Source organism: Myotis lucifugus, unplaced genomic scaffold (assembly GCF_000147115.1).
Source record: "Myotis lucifugus unplaced genomic scaffold, Myoluc2.0 scaffold_218, whole genome shotgun sequence".
Taxonomy (NCBI): domain Eukaryota; kingdom Metazoa; phylum Chordata; class Mammalia; order Chiroptera; family Vespertilionidae; genus Myotis; species Myotis lucifugus.
This window is the reverse complement of record NW_005871266.1, coordinates 1,609,846-1,634,538: the sequence shown is the minus strand read 5'-3', so window position 1 is coordinate 1,634,538 and position 24,693 is coordinate 1,609,846. Positions and strand designations below refer to the sequence as shown.

At 36.8% G+C, this 24,693-nt stretch overlaps 1 protein-coding gene across 1 annotated transcript; it reads right to left on the bottom strand.

The window, feature by feature from the left end:
- Nucleotides 1-636: 636 nt before the first annotated feature.
- CAPRIN1 (cell cycle associated protein 1) lies at nt 637-24,693 on the bottom strand. The gene is made up of 18 exons (XM_023761816.1): nt 24,685-24,693; nt 23,834-23,902; nt 23,638-23,724; nt 19,728-19,966; nt 19,560-19,642; nt 15,813-15,950; nt 15,406-15,458; nt 15,242-15,328; nt 13,832-13,987; nt 13,640-13,748; nt 10,832-10,893; nt 10,284-10,394; nt 9,913-10,062; nt 8,850-9,000; nt 5,180-5,374; nt 4,288-4,388; nt 3,348-3,411; nt 637-1,816 (listed from the first exon to the last, which is right to left on the bottom strand). Exons 1-18 carry the CDS (start codon nt 24,691-24,693, stop codon nt 1,752-1,754), a joined length of 1,929 nt encoding a protein of 642 aa, XP_023617584.1. The 3' UTR covers nt 637-1,751.

The window sequence follows — 24,693 nt, the reverse complement described above, 5'->3', positions numbered from 1 at the left end:
ACCCTCCAATATGATGTACCACAACCACAAGAGAAAAGTCAAGAACTTACTTTATTTTAAAATAAACATTGAAGATCCCCCCCACTTCCCACCACCCTACAAAACTTTTGCATGTGGAATGTTCAACAGCCTATCCATTTTAGTAGGTTAAAACCAGCAAAAACTCCAGTTGTCTAATGATGAATGTTTGAGAATAGTTTTGTGCTGAGCACCTACTGAAAAAATTCCTTAGCTAAAGGCTGAAAACAAAATGTAACTTCTGCACAGAAAATACCATTAACTTAGTAGCCTTTGCTTAATAGGTGGGCTTAGTTCCCCATGAAGTCAAAGTGGGATACAACAAGCAGCACTGAGTTCACAGGCACACAGAACTAGTGCTCAAACTGCTAGCACATATTCCAGCATGGTTCATAAATTACTAAACTGTCAATCTCCACCGAAATCTGTGACTCTCCCTGTGCATCTAAGGGAAGGAATCACCACTTTGAATATAAATTCCTCCAGGAGAAAAGGATAATTAGGGTTAGACAAATTTAAGTAAAGTACTATAGAAATAGTTGCTGGAGATGACCATAAAATTTGAAACACAATGCATGACTGAACAGCTGCTAGCTGTTGAACACCAGTGTTTCAAGATGCGACTTTTATAAACATGTTTTATTTGTTTTGCTTATACCATCAGAACTGAAACTACTGACTGTTATTTCCCTAAAATAGGGAAATCAATCTAACACATACTGGTGCTTTTCAAAAGATAGCAATTTAAAAGGGTGGTAGCAGCAGGCATTTGTTATCTTTTAAAAACCTTCAGGCTGCAGGGAAACGGCCAAGAGTGTTATGATTATCCATTACAGATTTCCATCAGTACCTGTACCACTTCAGGTGACAAAACAGCAAGATCCAAGGATTAGTGACAATGAGCATCGTAAGGAATGATACATATTACCAATCCTTACAAAAGTCATTGTCAAAGAAAATGTTATGTGTTCAAAAGGTATCTAAATACTTCACAGTAAGTACAGAAGCGGCGATCCAGATTACATCCCATATTTGTTGCATATTTTTCAAAAAGTGCCAATCAAAGCCTAATATTGCATTTCGGCTTTGTCTTATACAGTGTCAGCTGTTAGGAAGCAATTTACATGTGTTTTTAACCACAGTCATTTGGCCAAGGATGAATAGTGCTGTGTCAAAGCTGGTAGCCAACCTTATATGTGTGATTAAGGGCCCATGCGTGATTTGATGTGCATCTAAACGTTCAATGCTCCATTTAACTGGAAAAGTTGTGAAGTGCAGTTTTTTTTGCCAAACCAAACTCCTCCTTCCATCTTCCTTTCAAGGGAAATGTTTTTGTCAATTACCACTGAATAATGCTAGGGCTGATTTGTAGACTTTATCCAATGTCACAAGTCAATCTTGCTTTTTCCAAGCCACTTCGGTTAACTATGGAGATATTATCACCCTGTAAAGTATATTATGTTTTACTCCTAAGCAAGGGTGAGGAATCTGAGTATCATGTGCAAGGCTCAAGATGACGCTTAGGACAGAACATGCAGAGTAAAAATAGTTTCCTTCCATATCCAGGTAATATAAAGCTGACAATTGTAGTCCTGTCTTTATGGGATGAAAACAGTCCCTTTACAATAAGTTTTCTGAAAGGGAGAACAAATAGATAATAACTCTTCTGGTAACATATTATGGTACACTGGCCAGTGTGTTTTTGGCGATTAAACATAATCCTGTGAATCAGATTAATTCACTTGCTGAGTGTTCATTTGCGGCATCCCTCTGTTGGGTCTTGGGGGCCCTCCACGACCTAGAAGACAAAAATGGCATTTGGTTTTTCTTTCAAATACTTTTTGTTTCGCCTTCAAGCAGATTTTCATCTGAAGTCAAGAAGCATGTGGGTAGCTTGTCACCACATTATTAGGTTTAAGAGGTCAATTCTTCAGTGTTCAAGTTTCACCTGTCCTGGAAGTTGTCATGCCCAAATTTGCTCATGTTCTCTAGCTAAAAGAAGAGTAGAGCTAATGGAGTATTCCACCAGTACTCATTCATTCATTCATTCAACAAGTATTTATTGAGTGCCTACTATGTGCCAGGCACTGTCATCAGGCGTTGGAAATAGATACAGCAGTGAAAACAGACAAGGTACCTGGCTCTCATGGAGCTTACATTCTAGTGTACACTCTAGCTTATTACATTTCAGTAGTAAGTAACATCATACTATCAAAATTAATAAAAGCACCAGAATGAAAAACAGACCTTATTACCTAAACTTTTAAAAAGAAACTACATAACATTGAAAATTGTATAATGACTTGTAACAGATAAAGTAACTTTTTACATGCTGTTAAAACAGATTTTTAGCTACCAGTAAACTCAACTTTCATAGAATATGCTACAAGGTGAAAATGAACATAACTCACATTCACATGCAAATATCCTTTGATATTTCAAGTCAATAATTTCCCAGTGATCCATTAATTTTTTAAAAATGCACCTTTTGCTGGCCAGTTCCTATTAGCATTAAAATCAAAGTACTTTATAATTCCTCCGAAATATACATTTTATACATGTGATGGCCAAAATCTAGAGGAAACCTATTCAATTTACATCCTTCCAATAAGAGAACCATTTAGAACTTCAGATCAGATGAAATGCTACTTCTGTTACATAGGTTGACTTCCTGCCCAAATAGTACGAAGTAGTTTTCCTACAGTAAATAGACAAAACCAAAAACTCTTAAAAGCTGTATTTTTAAATATGATTTAATTAGTTAGGAATTTGGAGGTTTTGTTTAAAAGTCAGAAACTAATGGGTATTTATATAATAGTGGTCCAAAAGGCATTGAAATTTCAATTAGTTCTATGACTTCTAAATGGTTCTCTAAATGTAACTATGGCTTATCTGGCCATTAAAGGGTCTCTGGCCCTAAAATATAATATGCATGTTTCAAAAATAAAAGAGGAATAATAAATTTATATAAATGTTCAATCTCATTCCAAAAATGTCTTACAAAATGTTTCAGTAAGTACTTCCTAAAAACATTTAGCAGGTTTTAGGACCTGAAAAATAATTTGCAGTTGGAAAAACATTTTTTTCTGAGGAGGAAAAATGTTCTAGTTTTTGAGACAGTTTATAGTAACAGGGACAGTCATTCAAAAAATTAAATTTGGGTTCAAGATAAATTTTAGAAACAGAGCATTTCATTTAATCCTTGCAACAAGTCTGGAAATGATAAATGTATTCCTAACAAGTAACCTACATGCAGATTATGAACAGCTCTTCCAAGGCCAGAACAGAAGCTCCACTTAGGAACTAGGATCACCACCACAAAATATTACCTCGTGGGGCTCCCCGTGGTCCATTCTGCCCAGAGCCTCGCTTGAAATTCTGCTGATATCCATCCTAAAAGACATGCTAGTTAGTACTGAAGAGACGGTAATTTTTAAATCCTTAGCCATCTAGATTCTTAGTCAGATACTTGCAAAATATAGAACTCCTCCTTATTCTTTTAGACATTTCAATATAATTATTATTCTGTAATTGTTATATGCCTATTATTCTTAAGAATGTTCAATGAAATATTTTCTCTGCTCTTAAAAATCATTGTTTTTAACAGATGTTCTTAAATGAGTACCTACACTGAGTACTAAAAAAAGCAAAAGTCATCATTCTCCATAATGAACTATCTTTATCTTGTACAAAGGTATAAAATCAGCCCTAGCTGGTTCGGCTCAGTGGATAGAGTGTCAGCCTGTAGACTGAAGAGTCCTGGGTTCGATTCTGGTCAAGGGCAGATGCCTGAGTTGTGTGCTCAATCCCCGGTAGGGGGTGTGTAGGAGGCAGCCAATCAATGATTCTCTCTCATCATTGATGTTTCTATATCTCCCTCTCCTTCCTCTCTGAAATCAATAAAAATAATTAAAAAAAACACACAGGTATAAAAATCAGCCCAAATTAGTTAATCAAGTCCATCAAGAAACTACAGCCCAGCCAGTATGACTCAGTGGTTAAGCATCAACCTATGAACCAGAAGGTTGAGGTTCGATGCCCGGTCAAGGTACATGCCCGGGTTGTGGACTCCATCCCCAGTGGGGAGGAGGTGTGAGTGCATGTGTGTGTGCGTGCGCATGCGCCCGAGCAAGAGGCAGCCAATCAATGCTTCTCTCTCTCCCTTCTCCTCTCTGAAACCAATAAAAATATATTTTAAAAAGAAACTACATCAATCACTTCCATTGGTATATTTCAGTCAGGTTTATATTTTAAAACAATTTTACCTACCCGCTGATAGCCAGAGTAGTCCCGGGGAGCACTGAACTGAGACTGTGTGTAACCACTGTTTGGAGTGTTAGAGAATGAAGGGCGGTAACCATCATATCCTCCTAAAATTTAGGACAAGAGAATAATTTTTTTCTCTTCACAAGGAATGTTTACTTTCTTACTTACTACTAACCAAGGGAAGAACTAAAATATTATAAGCTATTCATATTAATTTCTAATCACTATCTTGACCCAATCTGTTTATATATTTCTATGAGCAGTAATTAGAACAGTGGTTCTCAACCTTCCTAATGCCACGACCCTTTAATACAGTTCCTCATGTTGTGGTGACCCCCAACCATAAAATTATTTTCATTGCTACTTCATAACTGTAATTTTGCTACTGTTATGAATCATAATGTAAATATCTGATATGCAGGATGTATTTTCATTGTTACAAATTGGACATAATTAAAGCATAGTGATTACTCACAAAAACAATATGTAATTATATATGTGTTTTCCAATGGTCTTAGGTGCCCCCCGTTAAAGGGTCGTTCGACCCAACCCCGCCCCAGGGGTCGCGACGCACAGGTTGAGAACCGCTGAATTAGAAGATGAAATTTTCTCTCATCCATGCACATACACACATGAAAAGACAAAAAAACAACCAGAAAAATATCCCTAAGGTCTGATAATATATGAAAAGCAATTATCCCTTATTGGACAATAGTAGGCATGGGTCTGACACATAAAAAACTCAATGTCAATTTAAATGACTGTATCAAAATATACAAGTTTTTAAATTATAAAGGAGACTAATGTAGAGAGATACATATCTTTCCCAAAAACATGACTATTTCTACGTATTTTACAAATCAGGAAAGGACATGAACTTGGTATTAATTTTTACCTCTGAATCCATTGGCAGGGCCCCTGTATCCGTTCATCAAGCCTCTAGCACCACGAGAGCCTCCACGAGACACACCACGACTGTTGTAATAGGGCTGACTGCTCCGAGGAAACCCCGTGTTCTGCTGGGGAGGCTGCTGGTGGTTACCAGTCACTTGATGGGGTTGGTCCTGGGAACCATGGTAAGTGCCAACCACTACAATAAAAGAGAGGGAAAAACATGTATACACACACACACTACACACAGCTCATTACAATTTGTTCTCCCACATGCTTTCTGGCTTAAGAAGTGTCTTATACAATCTCCTCAAAGTTTAATTCTGTCTTTAAATAAATTTTCATATTAATAGGGAAAACTACACATTAGTAAGTCCCTGCCTTGCTCCTACAACAGAATAAAAATCTCCAACAATTCCTTATCTCTGAAAGCACACAACTGTGTTGAGAACACACAATTCTATCCTTCCAAATGATTTGAAAAGCTATATTATTAAACATCTTCTGAAAGGCATCACCTATTAGCACAAGAAACTAATTCAGAAGATCTCACATACAGAAACAGTAAAGTTATCATTTTATAGCATTTAATTATTTCTTTTCATTATAAAGTTCCTTAGTGGTTGAAGCTTTCATTCTTTTAAATCTCCCTCAAATTTAGTGAAAACTTACAAAAAACTGTTTCCATAGCTAAGCTACAATATTCAGTCAATTACAAAGATAAACCAGCAGAGGCCTTTAACTTGTACCCCCCTTAATTCTTGATTCATTTCAAGCACTTTTGAGTGCAGCCAATTCTGAAGACAGTTACATGATACACCAGCATGCAATAGCTAGAATGAAAGGTCTTAGAAGGCCCACTACTCTGCACCCGTCCTCCTCCTCTCTACAGTGGGGGATCTAGGAACCTTCCAATGTTAAATACTGAGGCACATCTCTGCTATTATGCCAATGTTCATAATTTTCATAATTCACGGGATGGCGGAGGCAAAAAACGGGGTGCTAACTAAACCTTTGGGAGATGAGGAAAGTAGAGACCACAGGAAGGCCTACACCCAGGAACAAAAACAGCAGCTTCTAGCCAGCCCAGACCTCCCTTGCTTGGGCAGAAAGAAAAGGTGGCGTGACTCTCGAACATCTTTACCTGACTTATATACTCAAGAAACCCTAAGTACATTTTAGTTTATAGAATTGTATTTTTCAATTAAAAGGGTAGGAAATGTCTAAGGAAGGAAGGATCATGACTCCTTTTTCAATTATGTAATGGAACAAATACACTGTTATTTACAATGTGATCTTTAGATTAATTACCTTTTACTGCATTCCCAAAATTTAAAATTACAAGCAAATATCACCAGTACAAGTAACATTGTCTATCTAAAAAGATTCATTTGTATGCGGGTAGAAAGTAGGTAAAAGAACCGAATTTTCGACTCACTTTTTATCACTAAGAATTAATGTTGGTCAAATCTCACTGTAAGAAACTCAAAGCAAAACAATTAAAGAGTGATCTTTATTTAAAAATACCAGGACTCCTTTTCTCCTTTAATTCAAATTAAACAACACTTCTGGAATGATGGGACACACTGATTTGTTCAACAACTATCGGAGTGCTCTCAACATGCCAAGCATGTCCTAGACATCAGGGATGTATCAGTTACTAACGCACAACCTTTGCCCAGATGGACATTTTAATAATGGGAGATAAGTGAATAAAATACACTTACAAGTGAAACATCTATATAGTATCAGGTAATAAGTGATGAAGACTAAACCATAGTAGGATAAATAAGTGACTAAAGTGAGTGTGAAATATTTAGACAGGGCAATGAAGGGAGGTCTCTGTAAGGTGCTATCTGAGCAAAAACCTAATAAAGGTCAATAAAAAAAGCCCCATAAACATGAGTGGAAGAAAGTTTCAGGCAATAAGGAGGAAAGTGTAAAGGCTGTGAGAGAGCAGAGAACCTGCTGTGTTTGTGGTTGGTATGGAAGGAAATAGGATGTACAGACAGTCCTCGGGTTACGATGGACTCGACGTACGTCGTTTCGTGGTTACGTCGCCATCTCCCATTTATAAAAAAAAAAAAGTTCCGTCATTTCGACATATGTACATATGTTCTTTGTTTTTTATTATTTATTTACCACAAAAGTCAGAAATTGTTATCTTTCTTTTAAATTTTATTTTTACTGTTTTACTTCATTGCTGCTGTGTGTGCTCCATGTGAATGACATAGGTGCTTATGTAGGTGGGCTCCAACTTAGGCGAAAATCGCGTTATGTCATACCATAGAAACATATCTCCGATGTAACCCGAGGACCTAATGTACACAGGATCAAGGCAGGGGCCAGGTCATAAAGGACCTTATAAACCAAGGACTTTGGATTTCTTTTCTAAATAAAATGGGAAGTCACTGAAAGGTTTTGAACAAGAGAAAGACATCTTATTTACATTTTAAAATAATCACTCTGGGCTACTGTGTAAAGAACAGACTAGGCTAGAGTTTCAAGTTTAAATAAGCAAAATATATGGGCTGATTTTGCTTTTTTATTGAAAATGTCTGAATGTTATGCAGTTAATCTTTATAAATAATGTCTTTTAAAATGCTAACAAAAGGTTATCTAGCTCAAGTGCTTCAGTCAATTAGTGAAGGCAAGTTATAATATAAGAGCAAGGGAGTTTGAAATCAACTGGCACAAGGGGTAAAATTAAGCAAATCAAATGATATGTAGTAATTACTTTTCATTTCATCACACCATCTGAAAAAAATGGCAAAATAGCAAGCATGTCAGCACACTGTCAAAAGGCCCCAAATTTACCTGCTCCAAACCAATTTATGAATACATGGCAATGAAATAATTAAAGGAGCCTGAGAGCAAGAAGCCCAGTTATTCAGAAGCTGAGCACATATAGCATAACTGGCAAATTTCTATCAGATTATGACTGACTTAACCTACCTGCTGATTAGTAAATGCTGAGTACTATAGGGCTATGTAAGGATTTATTACTGAAAAATCTACCATGTTGATCCAGGTCTAACAAGAAAATTTCAGTTACTAAAATCAAAGTAATAACAACTCCTATGGTTTTAGCAGGGGTTTGCTATAGTTTGTTGTGGGATCCCAATTAAAGTCCTAGGAATTAAATAACCATAGACCTAAAAAGGTATTTCATGTGTTACAAATTTAACAAATCTAAAATATCTTTATCTACTTTATTACTGTGACAGGTATGATAACAGGCCAAATTACAACCATACTTTCCAAGAAGGACTTTTGTTTCAACCAATCAACCAAATGCAGCCACCACCAACTCCTTACTGCTTCCTGGCTTTGTATAACTGAGTGCTGAGTATCATGCCAGCAGGCTTTAATAAATTAGCAATTAAAAGCAAATTATACATAATTTGAGTAACAAGTTTAATTCCACTAAAAATATAATAAAAAAGATACTATGAAAGCTCACTGACCAAAGGAAAATGGGTATAATACTGCAAGTTATTCATATATAGCAAATACGTACTCAATTTAACTCAGGACCAAAAATGCAAAATCCGTAAGGTCTAATGCTAACACAAAACTTCCTGGATGCGGCCACTCTGAAGTCTGAACTGTCCTACACTGTCAACACCTGCATTGGGAAACAAGTAGCCAGGACGTGATGCAGGGTACCCTACCTGTTTGAAGCTGTTCTTGCTGAAGCTCTGTTTGCTCTACTTGGTGAGGCTGACTGGGAAAGCTCTGGTTATAGCTGGCCTGGTACTGATTCTGCTGTTTTAAAGTTTCTGGTTCATTAACAGGAGGAACTGGGGCATTCATATTGAACACCTGTAAGTAAATAAATGATTAGTTCATCCAGTTATGCTAATAATTTCCTCACTTTTAACATGGCAGACTTCAATGCTGGTTTTACCTCAAATGTAAAAAAGTCTCAAACATCACACACACACACACACACACACACACACACACACACACACACACCCCTTTCATTTAATGCACTTCAATGTGGGAAAAAATATATGCCATCCAGCACTTAAAGAAGAGAATTATGAATGGGGATTTTAAAAATCTAAAGACATATAATCAATAGCCTTGGAAATGCTATTATAAATGATAAATCTGTATAAAGACATAAACCCCTGATACAATATCAGTTATACAAATTAATTAAATAAACTTCAACTTTGAGTTGAATATTTACTTCAGTAATTTTATTTTTATGATATTTTCAATCACAAGTTAATATTTTAAGTATGTAACACTATGAATTTTCCTATGAGCACTGATTTAACTCTATCCCACTGATTATTTTCCATTATCATCATTTTCTACAAACTACAATTTAGAGATGTTTACTGAAGAAACAGGGTGAAGTATCAGACTGCCTGAAATTTACTTTGATATACTTCAGTAAACAATTAAGTAAATATAGCAAAATTTAAACAACTGTTAAATCTAGGTAACAATGTTTATATATAGATATTATTTTGGTCTGTTTTTCTGCATATTTAAAATTTTGTTAATCAAATCAAAAGAGTGCAGCTGTAAAACACATAACTCCTAAGACTCAAATCTACCGTTGGAAGCAGGAAAATCAGAGTTTAGGTTCAATTAAATATACCCTACAGTTAGGGTAGATGCAGACTCAAGCACAAAGTTAAATAAAGACTTTTTGTTGAAACTCTAGCATAATAGTACACACTAGGTACTCAATGTTGGTTGAATTAATTTGCCTACCGTTTGCATGGATTGGAATGGAGCTGCATTTACATTGATTCCACTGCTATGTAAAGGTTTGCTTGTCCCAGCCTGGAACACTTGGGGCTGAGAGGCAGCAGGAAGGGATGAGGATGCTGTAGTCTGGTCTGCATTTAAAGAGATTGTTGCCTAAACACAAAGTGAATAGATGCACTTTAGTGATAAACTACACTTAGCCAAGGCTACTGCCCATATGTGTATTAACAAACTCAACCATTTCATGAAATAAAAATGCTGTAGTACATGCATTAGGTCCAAAATGAAAGTCACTATATTAACAGTCATTTACCTCTGCCCAATTCATGAATAAGCACCTCATCAAGTTTATATGACCTGGTAACAGAACTTGCCTGAATCTGATCAAGTGGTTCCTTTTGTGGTCGTTGCTCTGTAGCATGAGAAGGCTGGTACAAGGGTTGAGATGCTGTATACCCTTCACTTGTGGATGAAACCAAAGGAACCTACACAGAGATAAAGTAATCAAAGCTTCTTTGTGTTCTAAGCCAACTCTGATACATGCAAGGCTAAAAAAAAGTAGATAAGTAGACTATAAAACCTAACCACTACAAAAAATACATGTATTATTAGAGCTCAAAGTTAAACATTAGTCCAGTTGTAAGGCCCCCACAAATGCTTCTAAAATGTAATATCTGCACTAAATTTTAGAATTATGTCTAAAAGTTTCTTCTTTCATTATAATAAACTAGTCTAAAAAAACAAGAATTAGAAAAAAATTTTATACATCACCAAGAAAAATAAATGTAGTCATGGAAATAAAGCTACACATGCCAGATTTGGACACTCATAAAATTCATACCTGACTTTCATAAGCTAACTAAGAAAGTGACTAAAGAACTGGCTAAAAACAAACCTGCAAAAATATTTATATCACTCTCACCTGTGTAGCTTCGGGTTGTACGGGAACTTGATTAGGCTGAGCAAGTCTAGATTCAGAATGAACTGAAAAATTGACCAAAAAAATAATCGTTATACAAAATTAAATTTTTTCAAAGATGTCTAAATACCTTTTACTTCGTAGCAAAAGGCAAAATTCTATAGCCAAATTCTAAATAAACTGTTTAGCAATCATGAAGATACTTTGAATATTAGCTTTCAATTTCAAACACAATTTTAGTATTGTGTTTACTGGTAGTCATTATTAATCAACTCTCACAATGGTTTTCATTCTGTTTTACAAAGGTAAAGATGTTAGTAATAAAGTATTAACAAAGAGGTAGAGAGCAGCCCTAGCTGGTTTGGCTCAGTGGAAAGAGCATCGGCCTGCAGACTAAAGGGTCCCAGGTTCAATTCTGGTCAAGGGCACATGCCCGGGTTGTGGGCATGCAGGAGGCAGCCAATCAATGATTCTCTCATCATTGATGTTTCTATCTCTCTCTACCTCCCCTTTCCTCTCTGAAATCAATAAAAATATATATATTTTTTTAAAAAAGGTAGAGAGCAGAACAGGTAAGAATCAGTGCCAGTGTTATGAAAAAGGCTTCTAAAGCAGTAACTATAAAGTAGTATTACTCTTAAGACCTTAGGTAATATTCAGTATTATTTTAACACTAGAGGCCCAGTGCACGAATTAGTGCACCAGTGGGGTCCCTAGGCCTGGCCTGCGGGATCAGGCTGATACTGGTTCTCCGACACCCCCTGAGGGGTCCGGGATTGCGAGAGGGCTCAGGCCAGGCCAAGGGACCCCACCAATGCACGATCGGGGCCGAGGAGGGACCGCAGGACAGCTCCAAGGTGTGCCCAGCCCATCTCGCTCAGTCCAGATCAGCTGGACCCCAGCAGCAAGCTAACCTACGGGTCAGAGCATCTGCCCCCTGGTGGTCAATGCACATCATAGCGAGCGACTGAGTGGCCTTAGCATATCTTTAGCATTTTATGCTTTGATTGGTTGATCAGATGACTGGACACTTAGCATATTAGGCTTTTATTAAGTAGGATTATCAAGTTTCAATATAATCTCTCAAATGTTTCTGCACAAAAAATAAAAGTGTAAGTATACTTTTAAAAAGCCTATATTCAATTCAGTGTACATATTATTGCTAACTCCCACCATCTTTCCATTCCCCTACCAAACATGATTATAAATAAAAAATACAGGATCTCGCCCTGCCTGGTTGAGTGTTATCCCGTGCACTGAGAGTCACCCAGTTTGATTACCAGTCAGGCCATGTGCCTGAGTTTTGGGCTCAATCCCCAGCAGGGGGTGGGCAGGAGGCAGCCTACTGATGTTTCTCCCTCCCTCCCTCCCTTAAAAAAAAAAAAATGAAGCATATTTAAATACATTAATTAAAAAAAAAAATACAGGATCTTTGGTTAGTCATTTAAAATTGCCTGTTCTTACTGGAGAATCTAATGCAGAGGCCACCAACCAGTGGTCGGTGCACTACTGGTGGTCCGTAGACTACTGGTGGTCCGTGAGGTCCGAAAGGTTGGCGACCACTGATCTAATGGACTCAGCATTTATTTACCTGAGTTACATGAGTGCTTCAGCACAACTTACTAGCTTAGAAAACTGTGTATTTTCTTCCTCCGGTGGAGCTCAGAAAATGAATGCCAATAACTCTAATTCCTTTCTAGCAGGCCTAACGCCTAACCTTCATCTTTTTTCTAACTCTTGGTAGAAATGTGACCAAGATGAGCTCCCTTTGCTTGGGAAAAATCCCAGCTACCTTACCAGATTAACTGTCATTAAACATGCTTTTACTCAGCAAAGCTTTTTATATAACGTTTAAAATTATACATTAAATGTGTTACTTTGCATAGTTCCACTTTTGTGCCCTTAATGCTGACATGATCTGGGAAGAAAACAAGACTAAAAATCACTAACAATCCACTTAACCCAATAAAGGTACCAACTCTACTTAGTGCTGCTGTTTCAAATAATGGTGTAAGATTAGTGTTGAGTCTGAAACTTCAACTGTCTTTTTATCTTCACCTTTTATCTTAAGCATTCCCTTACCCACTTGACTGTTAAATCTCATTTTCAAAAAGCTGCAAACATTCTTCAGAAAAAAACACCTCTATTATTTTTTATTCTGAGATTAATCTTGACATTTAAAAAGTCCAAGCAAAATTTCATTTACATAAATTACAGAAACAGGAAAAACTGGTCTATAGTTTTATAAGTCAGGAAGTAATTACCATGGAGCTAGGGGGAAGGGTAGCCAGTGACTGAAAGGTGACAAAAATAGGCTTCTGGGTACTGATAATGTTCCATTTTTGAGTGCTGATATCTTCAGTTTATGAAAACTCGTCAAAATGTACATTTGTATGTACTTTTCTATTTTTATATACCAATAAAAAGTAATAAAAAAGCCCAGCGGCGTGGCTCAGTGGTTGAGCATCAACCTATGAACCAGGTTCACCGTTAAGATTTCTGGTCAGGGCACATGCCAGAGTTGTACGCTCGATCCCCAGTAGGGGATGTGCATCATTGATGTTTTTCTCTCTCTCCCCCCTCCCTACGTCTCTGAAATCAATAAAATATATAGATTTTTTAAAGTATTAAAAAAAATATAGAACTACAGTTAGCATTTGCATTATAGGAAAAAATGTTTCTTATCAAATTAAAAGGTAGATCTAAAAGTTAAGCAAGCATTAAAAGAAAAAAAATAATTTTACAAACTTTACAAAACCTGAAAGCACTGACCCTTATTTATTTCTCACATAAAAATATGTCATTACTAACCTGGAGGACAAACCAGCTGGGGCATGTCCATGTTTTGTGTTGGATTCATAGGCTGTGCAGATACAATGGCAGGATCAAGTGTCTGATTTTCAAAATCCAGCATTGAATCCTACAAGGGAGAATACAATGGAATTAAGTTATATAATGTAAGCACTTAGGTACTCTGTTAGTGTTTCATTAAACTGCACATACCTGTATGAAATTATAAGGCCCCTGCATTTGTGCCATAAGGTCCTGTACTCGCTGTCGTCTCACAAGGGGATCTGCCTGAGCCACGGGTGTCAAAGAGTGGGGCTCTGGTACTGAAGGAGACACAGCCTGAGGTTGCTGCTGGAGCGAATTTACCACCTAAAGGGAGAAGGAGAGGGGAGTGGATTGGTAGAATGAAAGCGCTCCATTCAGTACCATCATGACAGATCCCCAAACTACATACGCTATCTATACTGTAAACAGAATAGATTTTAATGTAGTTATTCAAACTGATCACAATTATGTCAAATTTAACATTCTGATCAATATTAAAATTCTAATGTGCTGTCATTCCACATGATTACCATATAGCATTTCACAATTACTTTATAGACTGGTTTCAAAGAAAGACTACCAGTTATTTATTTCCTAAAAGAATGCATTTTGCTTAAACTGCTAAGCCTTCTATATTAAGCAAACCTATATATCTATATTAAATACATATCTCAGTATCCAATATATAGTCCGCACTCAAGAAATGTTAGCTATTATTATCATCAAGCTTTGAGTTCCCACCGTTCCATCCTCTCAACCAATATTATAGGTCAAGGTCCATCACTTCACTTAAACTGCTACAAAAGCCAAACCTCTTTCCCTCTGTGTCCTTTTCCTAGCTCTAATAATTTCTCCTGGTTATCATTTTTAATAGTTCCCTGCTCTGCTGGAAAAAATCACTAAACTTTATTACATCAAATGTACATTCTGCCCTGGCCAGGTGGCTCATGCACCAAAGGGCTGCAAGTTTGATTCCCCGCCAGGGCACTTATGAGAAGCAACTGATTAACGTTTCTCTCTCACATCAATGTTTCTCTCTTTCTTCCTTTTTCTTTCTCTCTCTCCCTATCTTAAAAAATAAATCAATTAACATATCCTCAGGTGAGGTTTACAAATTTTTTTATATTCTTCTGTTTGACTTTTTAAGCCAGGGGAAGTCATACCTGTTAAGCCTAAGTAAGTCATAACCTTCCTTTATAAGGAATATTGAGATAATAGAACCTGGTAACCAAACAGCCTTAAGGTGAAGGAAAGGAGTCTAAGATGACATTTCAATAGAGCCCCTGTGAGTAGGATTTTTCTAAAGGTTACCCATGTGGGAACCCAGGTTTTTATAGAGCAACCTAATAAAAAATCATATACTTTAATACACTAACCTTAAGTTATACATGGTTATAATTTTTTGAAACTGGATCAGCATCAGTGATTCTATTAAACTTCAACAGGGATAAACAAATCACCTTTTAAACTTAACAGTCTTGTATAAAGAGTTTATTACAATAAATGTACTAAGACTAACAATCTTAATTTGCTCTTAGGAGACATAAAAATTAATCAATCTTGTAACAGAACTCTTACCTCGACTGTTTCAACTGTCCACTCATCTACCTGCTCCTTTTCACCACTGCTGAACTGTGTTTCGGCCATAAATTGTCTATTTACATACTGCAAAGCAAAGTAAATGTTTGAGACCTCTGTTTGAAAGGCAGAAAGGGAAAACCAGCATTATATAAAAATCATACCTCTGTGGATTCAACTTCACTTGGTTCAGTGTATTCCTCTGCTGGCTCAGGTTCTAAAGATACAAAAGAGTATAAGGAACCTTTTTAACAGTTTACCATCACTATATCTGAATTTATTTATAAACTTATAGTTAACAATAAGTTTCTATACTTTATCATTCTTACAATAATGTATTTAGAAAGAATTTTCTTTACTATTTATTCCAGAAAAAATTATTTCAGTTTCAATAAATTACTTCAGTTTCAGTTTTACTTCTGGGTCAGGTATAATGTCAATTAAGAGCTACTGTTAAAACTTCCCCCTGTTCTTAGAATTCATGTTATAAAACAGCATATAGATTATAGTGGTGGCAAAGGAAAGTAAAACCAGGCCTGTAAACTAAACCTCATTCCCCCTCAGTACTCACCAGCTTCAGCTACCTGGTCTTCAACAGCGGGTGCTGAGGCTGCCTCTTCCTCCTCACATAGCCCGTTCTGGTGGTTGTGGGTGCTATCAAAGTAGTTTGACTGGAAAACACGCTCGACAATTTCCTTTAGAGCTTTATCTAAAATTAGAATATTATAATGTTAAGACTATTTGAGGTTGCCTGACTTGAAGATGCAACATCCTACAAAATATTGTAAGAAAAAAACCTCACCAACTATTACTAAAACATATAAAAACATTAAATTCCATCAAGAACAGAAATTTATTATAGGACAGGGAACAAAAGCTCCTATTTGTATTAAACTTCATGAATTTTATGTGTTAGTTTTTTAAATAGCTGATAATTGTCATTTATTCATTCAATATAGCATCTAATTAATTTTAGTCAACATGCTAGGCACTGGGGCTAGAAAAAGATATGTAAAAAAGATACCGTATCTGCCCTCCCTAACTTTACGGCCCAATAAAGAAGAGTTATCAAATACTCACACAAAAAAAAAACAGTCAAATTACATCTGTGAAAAGTACTACAAAGAAGTACAATGGATTGGACCTACTCAGAGAGACCACCAGAGGCTTTCCTGGTATAGGTGCTGGAAGAGCTGAGATCTGGAAGATGAGTAGTAGAGAAGTGTTTCAAGGCAGAAGCAACAGCATTTACAAAGCCCTGTACAAAGAAGAAGCGTGCCAAATACAAAAAAAAGCAAGTATGCACTGTGGCTGAACCACAGGGAGTAAGAAAAAGCATAAGAAACTTTGAGTCTGGAGAGATTGGTAAGGGCCCTATGATGCAAGGTCTTGAAATAAATGTATATAAAATGTAATTAAAATAAAGCCAGTATAAGATTTTAATGAGGCATAGGGGGTGGATTCAGTTAGAAGACTGCATTAGGTAAGAGAAAGGCAGGAAAGTAGAAGAGAAAGAGAAGTAGACAGATTCAAGATATTTAAAAGGCTAAATTGTCAGAATTTGGTACACTAGGCCAGTGGTCGGCAAACTGCAGCTCACGAGCCACATGCGGCTCTGTGGCCCCTTGAGTGTGGCTCTTTCTAAGCCTTAGGAGTACCCTAATTAAGTTAATAACAACGTACCTACCTAAATAGTTTAAGTTTAAAAAATTTGGCTATCAAAAGAAATTTCAATCGTTGTACTGTTGATATTTGGCTCTGTTGACTAATGAGTTTGCCGACCACTGCACTAGGCTATAAGGAGGGCAGGACAGCAGGAAAAGGTGTGGGTCAAGAATTAAAATCTCAATTTCCTGGCCTTATATAGCAAATGTACAGTAAGGCTATTCCTTCATAGGTCACACACCACAGAAATAAAGCTTCAGGGACCATATTATATCAAATTTTAAATAAAATTAATCCTATTAACAATAAAATTATTAACAACATGAACACTTCATGTTTTCCATTCTCTACATTTCAAAGATTCATGACTCAGAACTATTTATTTTTTTAAAAAATGCATGAAAACTGCCGAAACCGGTTTGGTTCAGTGGATAGAGCGTCGGCCTGCGGACTGAAGGGTCCTGGGTTCGATTCCGGTCACACACCACAGAAATAAAGCTTCAGGGACCATATTATATCAAATTTTAAATAAAATTAATCCTATTAACAATAAAATTATTAACAACATGAACACTTCATGTTTTCCATTCTCTACAATAAAATATATTTAAAAAATAAAAAAATAAAAAAATAAAAATGCATGAAAACTGAATGCATATAAAAACACTAATGCCCTGGCTGGGCAGTTCAGTTGGTTGGAGTGTCTTCCTGTACACCAAAAGACTGTAGGTTCGGTTCCTGGCCAGGGCACATACATAGGCTGAAGGTTCGACCCTGGCTCACACTGATTTTTTTTCCCCTCTCTCCCTTGCTAAGAAGAAAAAAAATCAATAAGAAACATATCCTCAAGTGAGGATTAAAAAAACAGCCCTAGCTGGTTTGGCTCAGTAGATAGAGCAGAGGTCCTCAAACTACGGCTCACAGGCCACATGCGGCCTGCCGAAACATTTATCCGGCCCACTGGGTGTTTTTGCCACCACTACCTGTTCTGCTTAGCAGCCGACTCATCCCGGGCCCGCAGTGCGCATGTGTGGAATGTCTGAGGGACAGTGAACTGGCCCCCTGTTTAAAAAGTTTGAGGATCCCGGAGATAGAGCATCAACCACTGACTGAAGGGTCCCGGGTTCAATTCCAGTCAAGGGCATGTACCTCGGTTGCAGGCTTAAAGCCCAGTCACAGTCAGGGCAAGTTCGGGAGGCAACCATTGTGTCTCTCTCAACTCAATGTTTCTCTCTCTGCCTCTCCCCCTCCTTTTCCGCTCTCTCTAAAATAATCAATGGAAAAAAATAAAATAAAATAATCAATGGAAAAATATCCTTGGGTGAGAATTAACAACAACAAAAAATTTTTTAAAAACACCCTAATATTGAGTACATTAATAACTTTCTTTTAGCTATAAAGATGTGACATTCTTAAGATGCAAGAGCAAGACTAGGCAGAAACTAACACCAAAACAAGCTACAAGGTTAGATGCTTAACCCTTTTCATTCCTCAATAATGTTCACGAAAATTTGATCAACCTTTACCTAAAACTACTTTTTTAAGCTAACAAGCTTATGCACATATATCAATTAGTTTCTAAACTTCAAGTGGTAAATTCAGTACATACTTATAGCAGAAATAAAATAAAAAAGCTAAAAATATGTTTTACAAAGAAATACAGATAACACAAGTTAACAAAAATTTTTTTACATGAAATGATATAAAATCCTCGATTCCTCATATATGATTTTACACATTTCCTGTACACACCAAATTGTATCATACTGTTTTGGCAATTAAAACTTAAAATCCAATTTAATTTCTTTTCAACCCAATAGCTAAAAACAAGGTATAAACATTACCTTGATAGGTTCAAATATCTATTTGGCTAAATCAACTTCATAAACAATCAACATAAGGAGCTATATCCTGATTTACTACATAGTTAAAAACCTAAAATTCCTCCTAATTAACTTAGCGAAACTTAAATGTCCTTTAAAAAAAATCAACATATAATTGCATATTTCAGGTTAAGGAGCTCACATATAGAAAACTGGACTAGATATCAATACCTTTTTTAAAAGAGAAAAAAAATGAATGTCCCCAAGTTAGCAAAAGTCTAAGAAAAATTGAAGAGAGACTAAGACAATGACCATATGAGGTGCAGTACATGTTTTTCACCAAATTTCAGCTACAAGGAAAAACCAGTCCCCAACTAATAACCAAAAACTGGAAAGTCAATTTGGTGTTTATCTGTTCACCTCAAGCAGAGTTAAGTTATTTATAAACAAAACCAGATTAAGTTAGGGCTCCCATCATTATAGACTTTTGGTTGGTTGTTAGTGTTTTGACCTATAGGCGTGCACGCATGCACACACATTCATACACACACAAAATACACAAAATGAAAAAAGTAAACAGCAGATATTATTTATATAATTCTAAAATTTCTTCAATTAACACTACTCTTAAGTAGGAAACTAATTTTAAAAGATTCTTAGTTATAAAATCCCTAGATCCCTAGAAACCCGATGCACAAAATTCGTGCAAGGGGCTCGACCCTCGCAGACCCTCGCAGCCCTGGCTTCATCCGGGAGGTCATTCGGCTGTCGGTCTAATTAGCATATTACACTTTTATTGTTATAGAAGATAAAGTGTCAGCAATACTCACAGGTTGTTCCACATACAGATTTTTCTTTGCCTTCCAGCAAGTCCCACAGGTGAATGGAGGCATGTTCATACTGTTCATTCAACCTTATAATAATAAATAGCTAATTAATTACCTTTCAATTGTCAATTTAAAGTAACATTTAGAAGCTTCTATCAAATACCACTATACCTCAAGCTCATGTCCCGTTCAGGGTCTGCTAACTTGTAGAATTCATCCAACAATGACAATTCCTCTTCAGACAGTATTGGCACACCATTCAAACCCTGTTTCAGGTCAGTTCGCACTTCTTCATCTCCCAATTTGTCCAAAACATACTGCAGCTCAAGTACAGTTTTTAAACGTTTTTGTTCAGCTTCTTCTCTCATAAGTTGCTCCCGTCGTGCTGTTTTCTTTATTGTTTTCTGAATCTGCATAGGAATATAAACGTAAGACATCAAAATAAATTTTTTTAAAGACTCTTTTAATTCAATCCATTTCAGGTCCAATGTAAATAAGACATATTTCACTCAATGAGTTAAATGTGACCCCATCTTACAAAGAGAGTTTAATACATGATCTACTTTAAGCAGTTGTTAGAACTTCAGAACACACCTTTTATATTACTGAAGGTATTATGCTACTGAAATGTTACCAATAAAATGATATATTTGGAAGTTGCTTCATAATAATCCAGCAAACAGGGAGTAGGGAAGTAGGTGTGCGTATACTGTACCAAATATGATTGCCCATGAAATGATAAGTGTAGAAGATAGATATGGTATATAGAGTTTCATTAAATTCTTTAGTTTTGAAATTTCCCATAATAAAAAGAATGATTTTTAATTTAGGCCCTGAGTCAATTAAAAGAGAACCCCAACCACCACAACAAAACATCTTAACTATATATATATTCTCTATGGAAAAATGATCCAAAGTTCTAAGTACCTATTACTGATTCATAAAGAAGCATCAAAACTCACCACTGTTACCTCAACCCAAACAATCCCCTGCTGGTAAAAGCATTTCAACACTTGAAAATAGTAACTAAAACTGACTTGTTTTTATGAGTAATCAGATACTAGCAGAGAGAAAGAAAATGGCAGAAAAAGACCGATAAAAGCTAAATATGAATGTATTCTTCCCACTGTTTTCTCTCCACTACACTCTTTTTCTTTTCTGGCACGGTTGAAGGGAGAGCATCAATCAAACTCAAATATTTCTCTTTTCTCATTCATCGCATCAGTGTGTGATCAAAGAAAAGTGCATCTTTTCAAGAGCCACGACATTGTTTTCCTTCCCACACCCTCCCCTTTCTTGAGACTCACTCAGATAACTGGAAACAGAGAAAACCAAAATAAGGACATAGAAAACATATAATAAAGGGAGAAGTAGGGAAGACCTGGAAGGAATAATGAAGGTTGCAGTAAGTCAAGTTTATAATGGCAGCAGAGAGGATAGTAAATTAAATGGTATCTTAGCAATACTGGCAAGAAATCTATATATATAAAAGGCTAATAATATGCAAAGTGTCCCTTCAGGAGTTCAACTGGGAGACGGGGAGTTTGATCACTTGCTATGATGTGTGTTGACCACCAGGGGGGCAGCGCAGAACAAAGGAAGGCCCAGGCTGGCAGCTGGCAGCCGGGGAAAGAAGGCCCCAGTCAGCAGCCAGAAGGCCGCAATCGGCCCTGATCACCGGCCAGGCCTAGGGACCCTAACCATGCACCAATTTTGTGCACCGGGCCTCTAGTAGTATATATGAATGTAAAGATGAGATCTCTTAACCTAGGGTGAACAAGATAGCTTTCAAGGAGAAAAAGTACCATCTACTCCAAAGATGGAAGACCTTTAAATCGTATTGGGGAGTATGCTTTTAGGGTAAAGAGGTCTTTATAGGTAGCCAGAAACAGGAAACATTATAGGAAGACAGGGAGGAATACGAAGTGAAGTCAAGAAAGCAAAAAAAATTAAGAAAGTCACATTAGATGAAGTGAGAAGCTCAAGTAGGGAAGAATATGAAAATTAGAACAAGTGGGCTGGACTAGGTTTAAAAAAGCTCTTGAATGCCAAACAAGAAAAGTGTTCAATAATTGTGGCAAATACAACCTAAGGATGGCCAGTAAAGTTAAAGGCCTAGTGAAAAGTTGCTAAAAACACCAGTGTTAAAATAAAAGCAAAGGACGACACAAGTATTTTCATTTGCACAGTGATAGTAGCTTCAGAAATAGATTATTTATTAAATTGTATAGTATCAGAAAAAGAAATTGGGCAGAGTTCATGGTTCATCAAGACGAAGGCTCTGACCTAAGCTAAGGGGAACAAATCCCTACTTGAATGTAAATTAAATTTCCTTCAGTTCTGAAAGATATCATCAAACTTTAATTGAATTTAATAAGAATATTAAGTACATGAAATATATTAGTTTTGCATGAAATTTATTAGTTATGCATCAAATACTATTCTAAGCACAACCTTCTGATGAGGTAGGTAGTATTATTATTATTGCCATTTTATAGATTAGAAAACAGAAGCAGAGTGATAGTCTTTTCCCTCTCCTCCCCGTTGTCTCATTCTTCTCTTTTTATCCTACTGGTTCTGTTTCTCTGGAAAATCCAGACTGATCAAGGAATAGAGAAATTAAGTAACCCATTCCAAATCATACAATTATTAAATAAAAATGGCAGGATCAGTAGTCAAACCAGACAGTCAGGTTCCAGAATCAGAACTCATAATCTTTGTACTGCCTCTCATCCTATCTATACTAATAATAGAGGAATATGCCAATTGTCCAGGACACCATCACAGTAATAGTAACGACCAAACAGCAGGCTGCGTGGGGCGACAAGGCCGGCAGGGGGATTAGTGAGGGATGACCAAATGACTGAACAGCAGGCTGTGTGGGGCAACCAGGCCGGCGGGGGGGGGGGCAGATGGGGGTGACCAAGCCGGTGGGGGGTGGTGGCAGTTAGAGGCGACCAGACTGGCAGGCAGAGGTGGTTAGGGATGGTCAGGCTGGCAGGGGGGGCAGTTAGGAGTGATCAGGCAGGCAGGCAGGTGAGCAGTTAGGAGCCAGCAGTCCCAGATTGTGAGAGGGATGTCCCAGATTGGAGAGGGTGCAGGCTGGGCTGACGGGTGTGTTGTCCCCCCCAACCTCCAGCCCCCATGCATGAATTGCGTGCACCGGGCCTTTGGTCCTGTATAATAAAAGGGTAATATGCAAATGGACCAAATGGCGAAACGACCAGTCGCTATGACATACACTGACCACCAGGGGACAGACACTCAACACAGGAGCTGCCCCCTGGTGGTCAGTGTGCTCAGCCAGAAGCCAGGCTCATAGCTGGCGAGCACAGCGGCAGCAGTTAGACATTCCCCGAGGGCTCCCGGACTGCGAGAGGGTGCAGACCGGGCTGAGGGACAACCCCCAAGTGCCCAAATCTCATGCACTGGGCCTCTAGTCACATAATAAATTATTCATTCATTTCATCAAATTTGGGACAACTTTATATTCTAACACTGTTAGCCTTTGTCCAAATAAGTTAACACTAACTCAGAAAGATTAATTTTCTGGTCTCAATTCTGAACACATTATTTGACTTTGTATTTCATTTTTGTCCTGTTCCTAAAGGCTTTTATTATATCAAAAGATGTTTGGGGAAAAACACTCCATTTTGTTGGATCAAGAGCAATGTATCAGTCTGCCACATTCCTTAAGATCCTTAATGGGAAAAATAGTTACCAACTATATAAACAAGCCCATTTTCTGATACTTAAGGAACTTGTAAGATGGTCATTAAACATGAAGGAATATTTAAAATAAATCCCTACCATGCTTATATATTTTTTAAACCAATGAAAACCTTAAGGTAACTATTACACAAGTTTGTCATATCTGAAAGTCAGTCCTTTTAAAAGGCATCTACCTTTCACGCGTTAAACTTTACAAAACTGGAAAGCATCTTAGATATAATTGGATCCAACCTTTTCACTTTGCAGAGCTTATCAATAGTAATGACAAGGACTAAAAACAGAGAAACAACAAAATTTTCTGCCTTCCATATTTTTAGTATTTCATATACATATACCACCTTTTACTTACATCTTGACTTAATGCCATGAAACTCCTCTGTAATTCTTTTGCAAACTCCAAGTTATTTGTGACTTCCTGGTACTTAGATACGGCATCCTAAAATAACAAAGACAAAACACAACTTTACTGGAAACACAAACACAAAATTAATTTTGTTGTTAAAAATATTGGACATATAACCTTAAATAAAATGTAGCATCTTTACCAGCTGATCTTGATTAAGCCGTTCCCCTTTGTTCATTCGCTCCTGGTACTGGTAATCATCAAGCTTGCCCTGTATTAAAAAAAAAAAAAAGTATATTCCATATTGGAAGTATATACTAGCTTAAAATAACAAAACCCACATAATCCTAAGTCTGTCTCAAATCTTGCCCTAAATATGCTTCTTCGATATATTCCGGTTTGAATTAGTACATAAAAAACAGTGAGCTAAAAATGAATATAAATACTCTAGCCACTGCTAAATGGTATCAAATATTACATCATAAGCCAATGACAACATTGTTTATTCTTTATGTTTCTAAAAAAAAAAAAGTATAGATCAGACGACCCATACACATGGTTCCTCCAGCCCACATGGGTGAGGGCCACAATTTGCTTAGGAACCACTTATACCCAAGTGAGCCTATCAGATATTTTATAAAGTGTTAAAATTTTTTGTCCCTCCCTCCCCTTGCCAAAGAATTTACATAAGTGATATAAAAAGAATTCACGAGTAATATAAAGTTGTGTTTTTCTGAATAAACCCATGTACGTATTATTGTCGATGTGCCTCATCCATTTTCCTTAAAAACATCAGATACTTCAAGTTATCATATCATAGTCAGCAGCTTTCCTTTGTCATTTTCTCAAAAAATGGAATTAAATGTGCGAGAGTAGGGGCAGAAAATTAACCACTGGTCATCTTTTTTCTTTTTTTTCTTTTTTTGCTAAGATGAAAACTCTGGAGGTTTCCCAGGCTACTACTATTAGTAAAAATCCCAAGGAAAAGATATTCAAGTAATGTAGCCTAGTCAAGAATTCAATTATTGTTTTATGGGTGAAAAGAGAAAATACCATAACCAT

What these genes read in the sequence shown, in the direction of transcription:
- CAPRIN1 (XM_023761816.1), bottom strand. An exon ending in GGACAGTTGAAACAGTCGAG is followed by an intron (nt 13,988 to 15,241) that starts GTAAGAGTTCTG and finishes TTCTCCCTTTAG; the next exon opens with GTGGTAAATTCGCTCCAGCA. An exon ending in ACCACGGGGAGCCCCACGAG is followed by an intron (nt 1,817 to 3,347) that starts GTAATATTTTGT and finishes TTTGTCTTCTAG; the next exon opens with GTCGTGGAGGGCCCCCAAGA.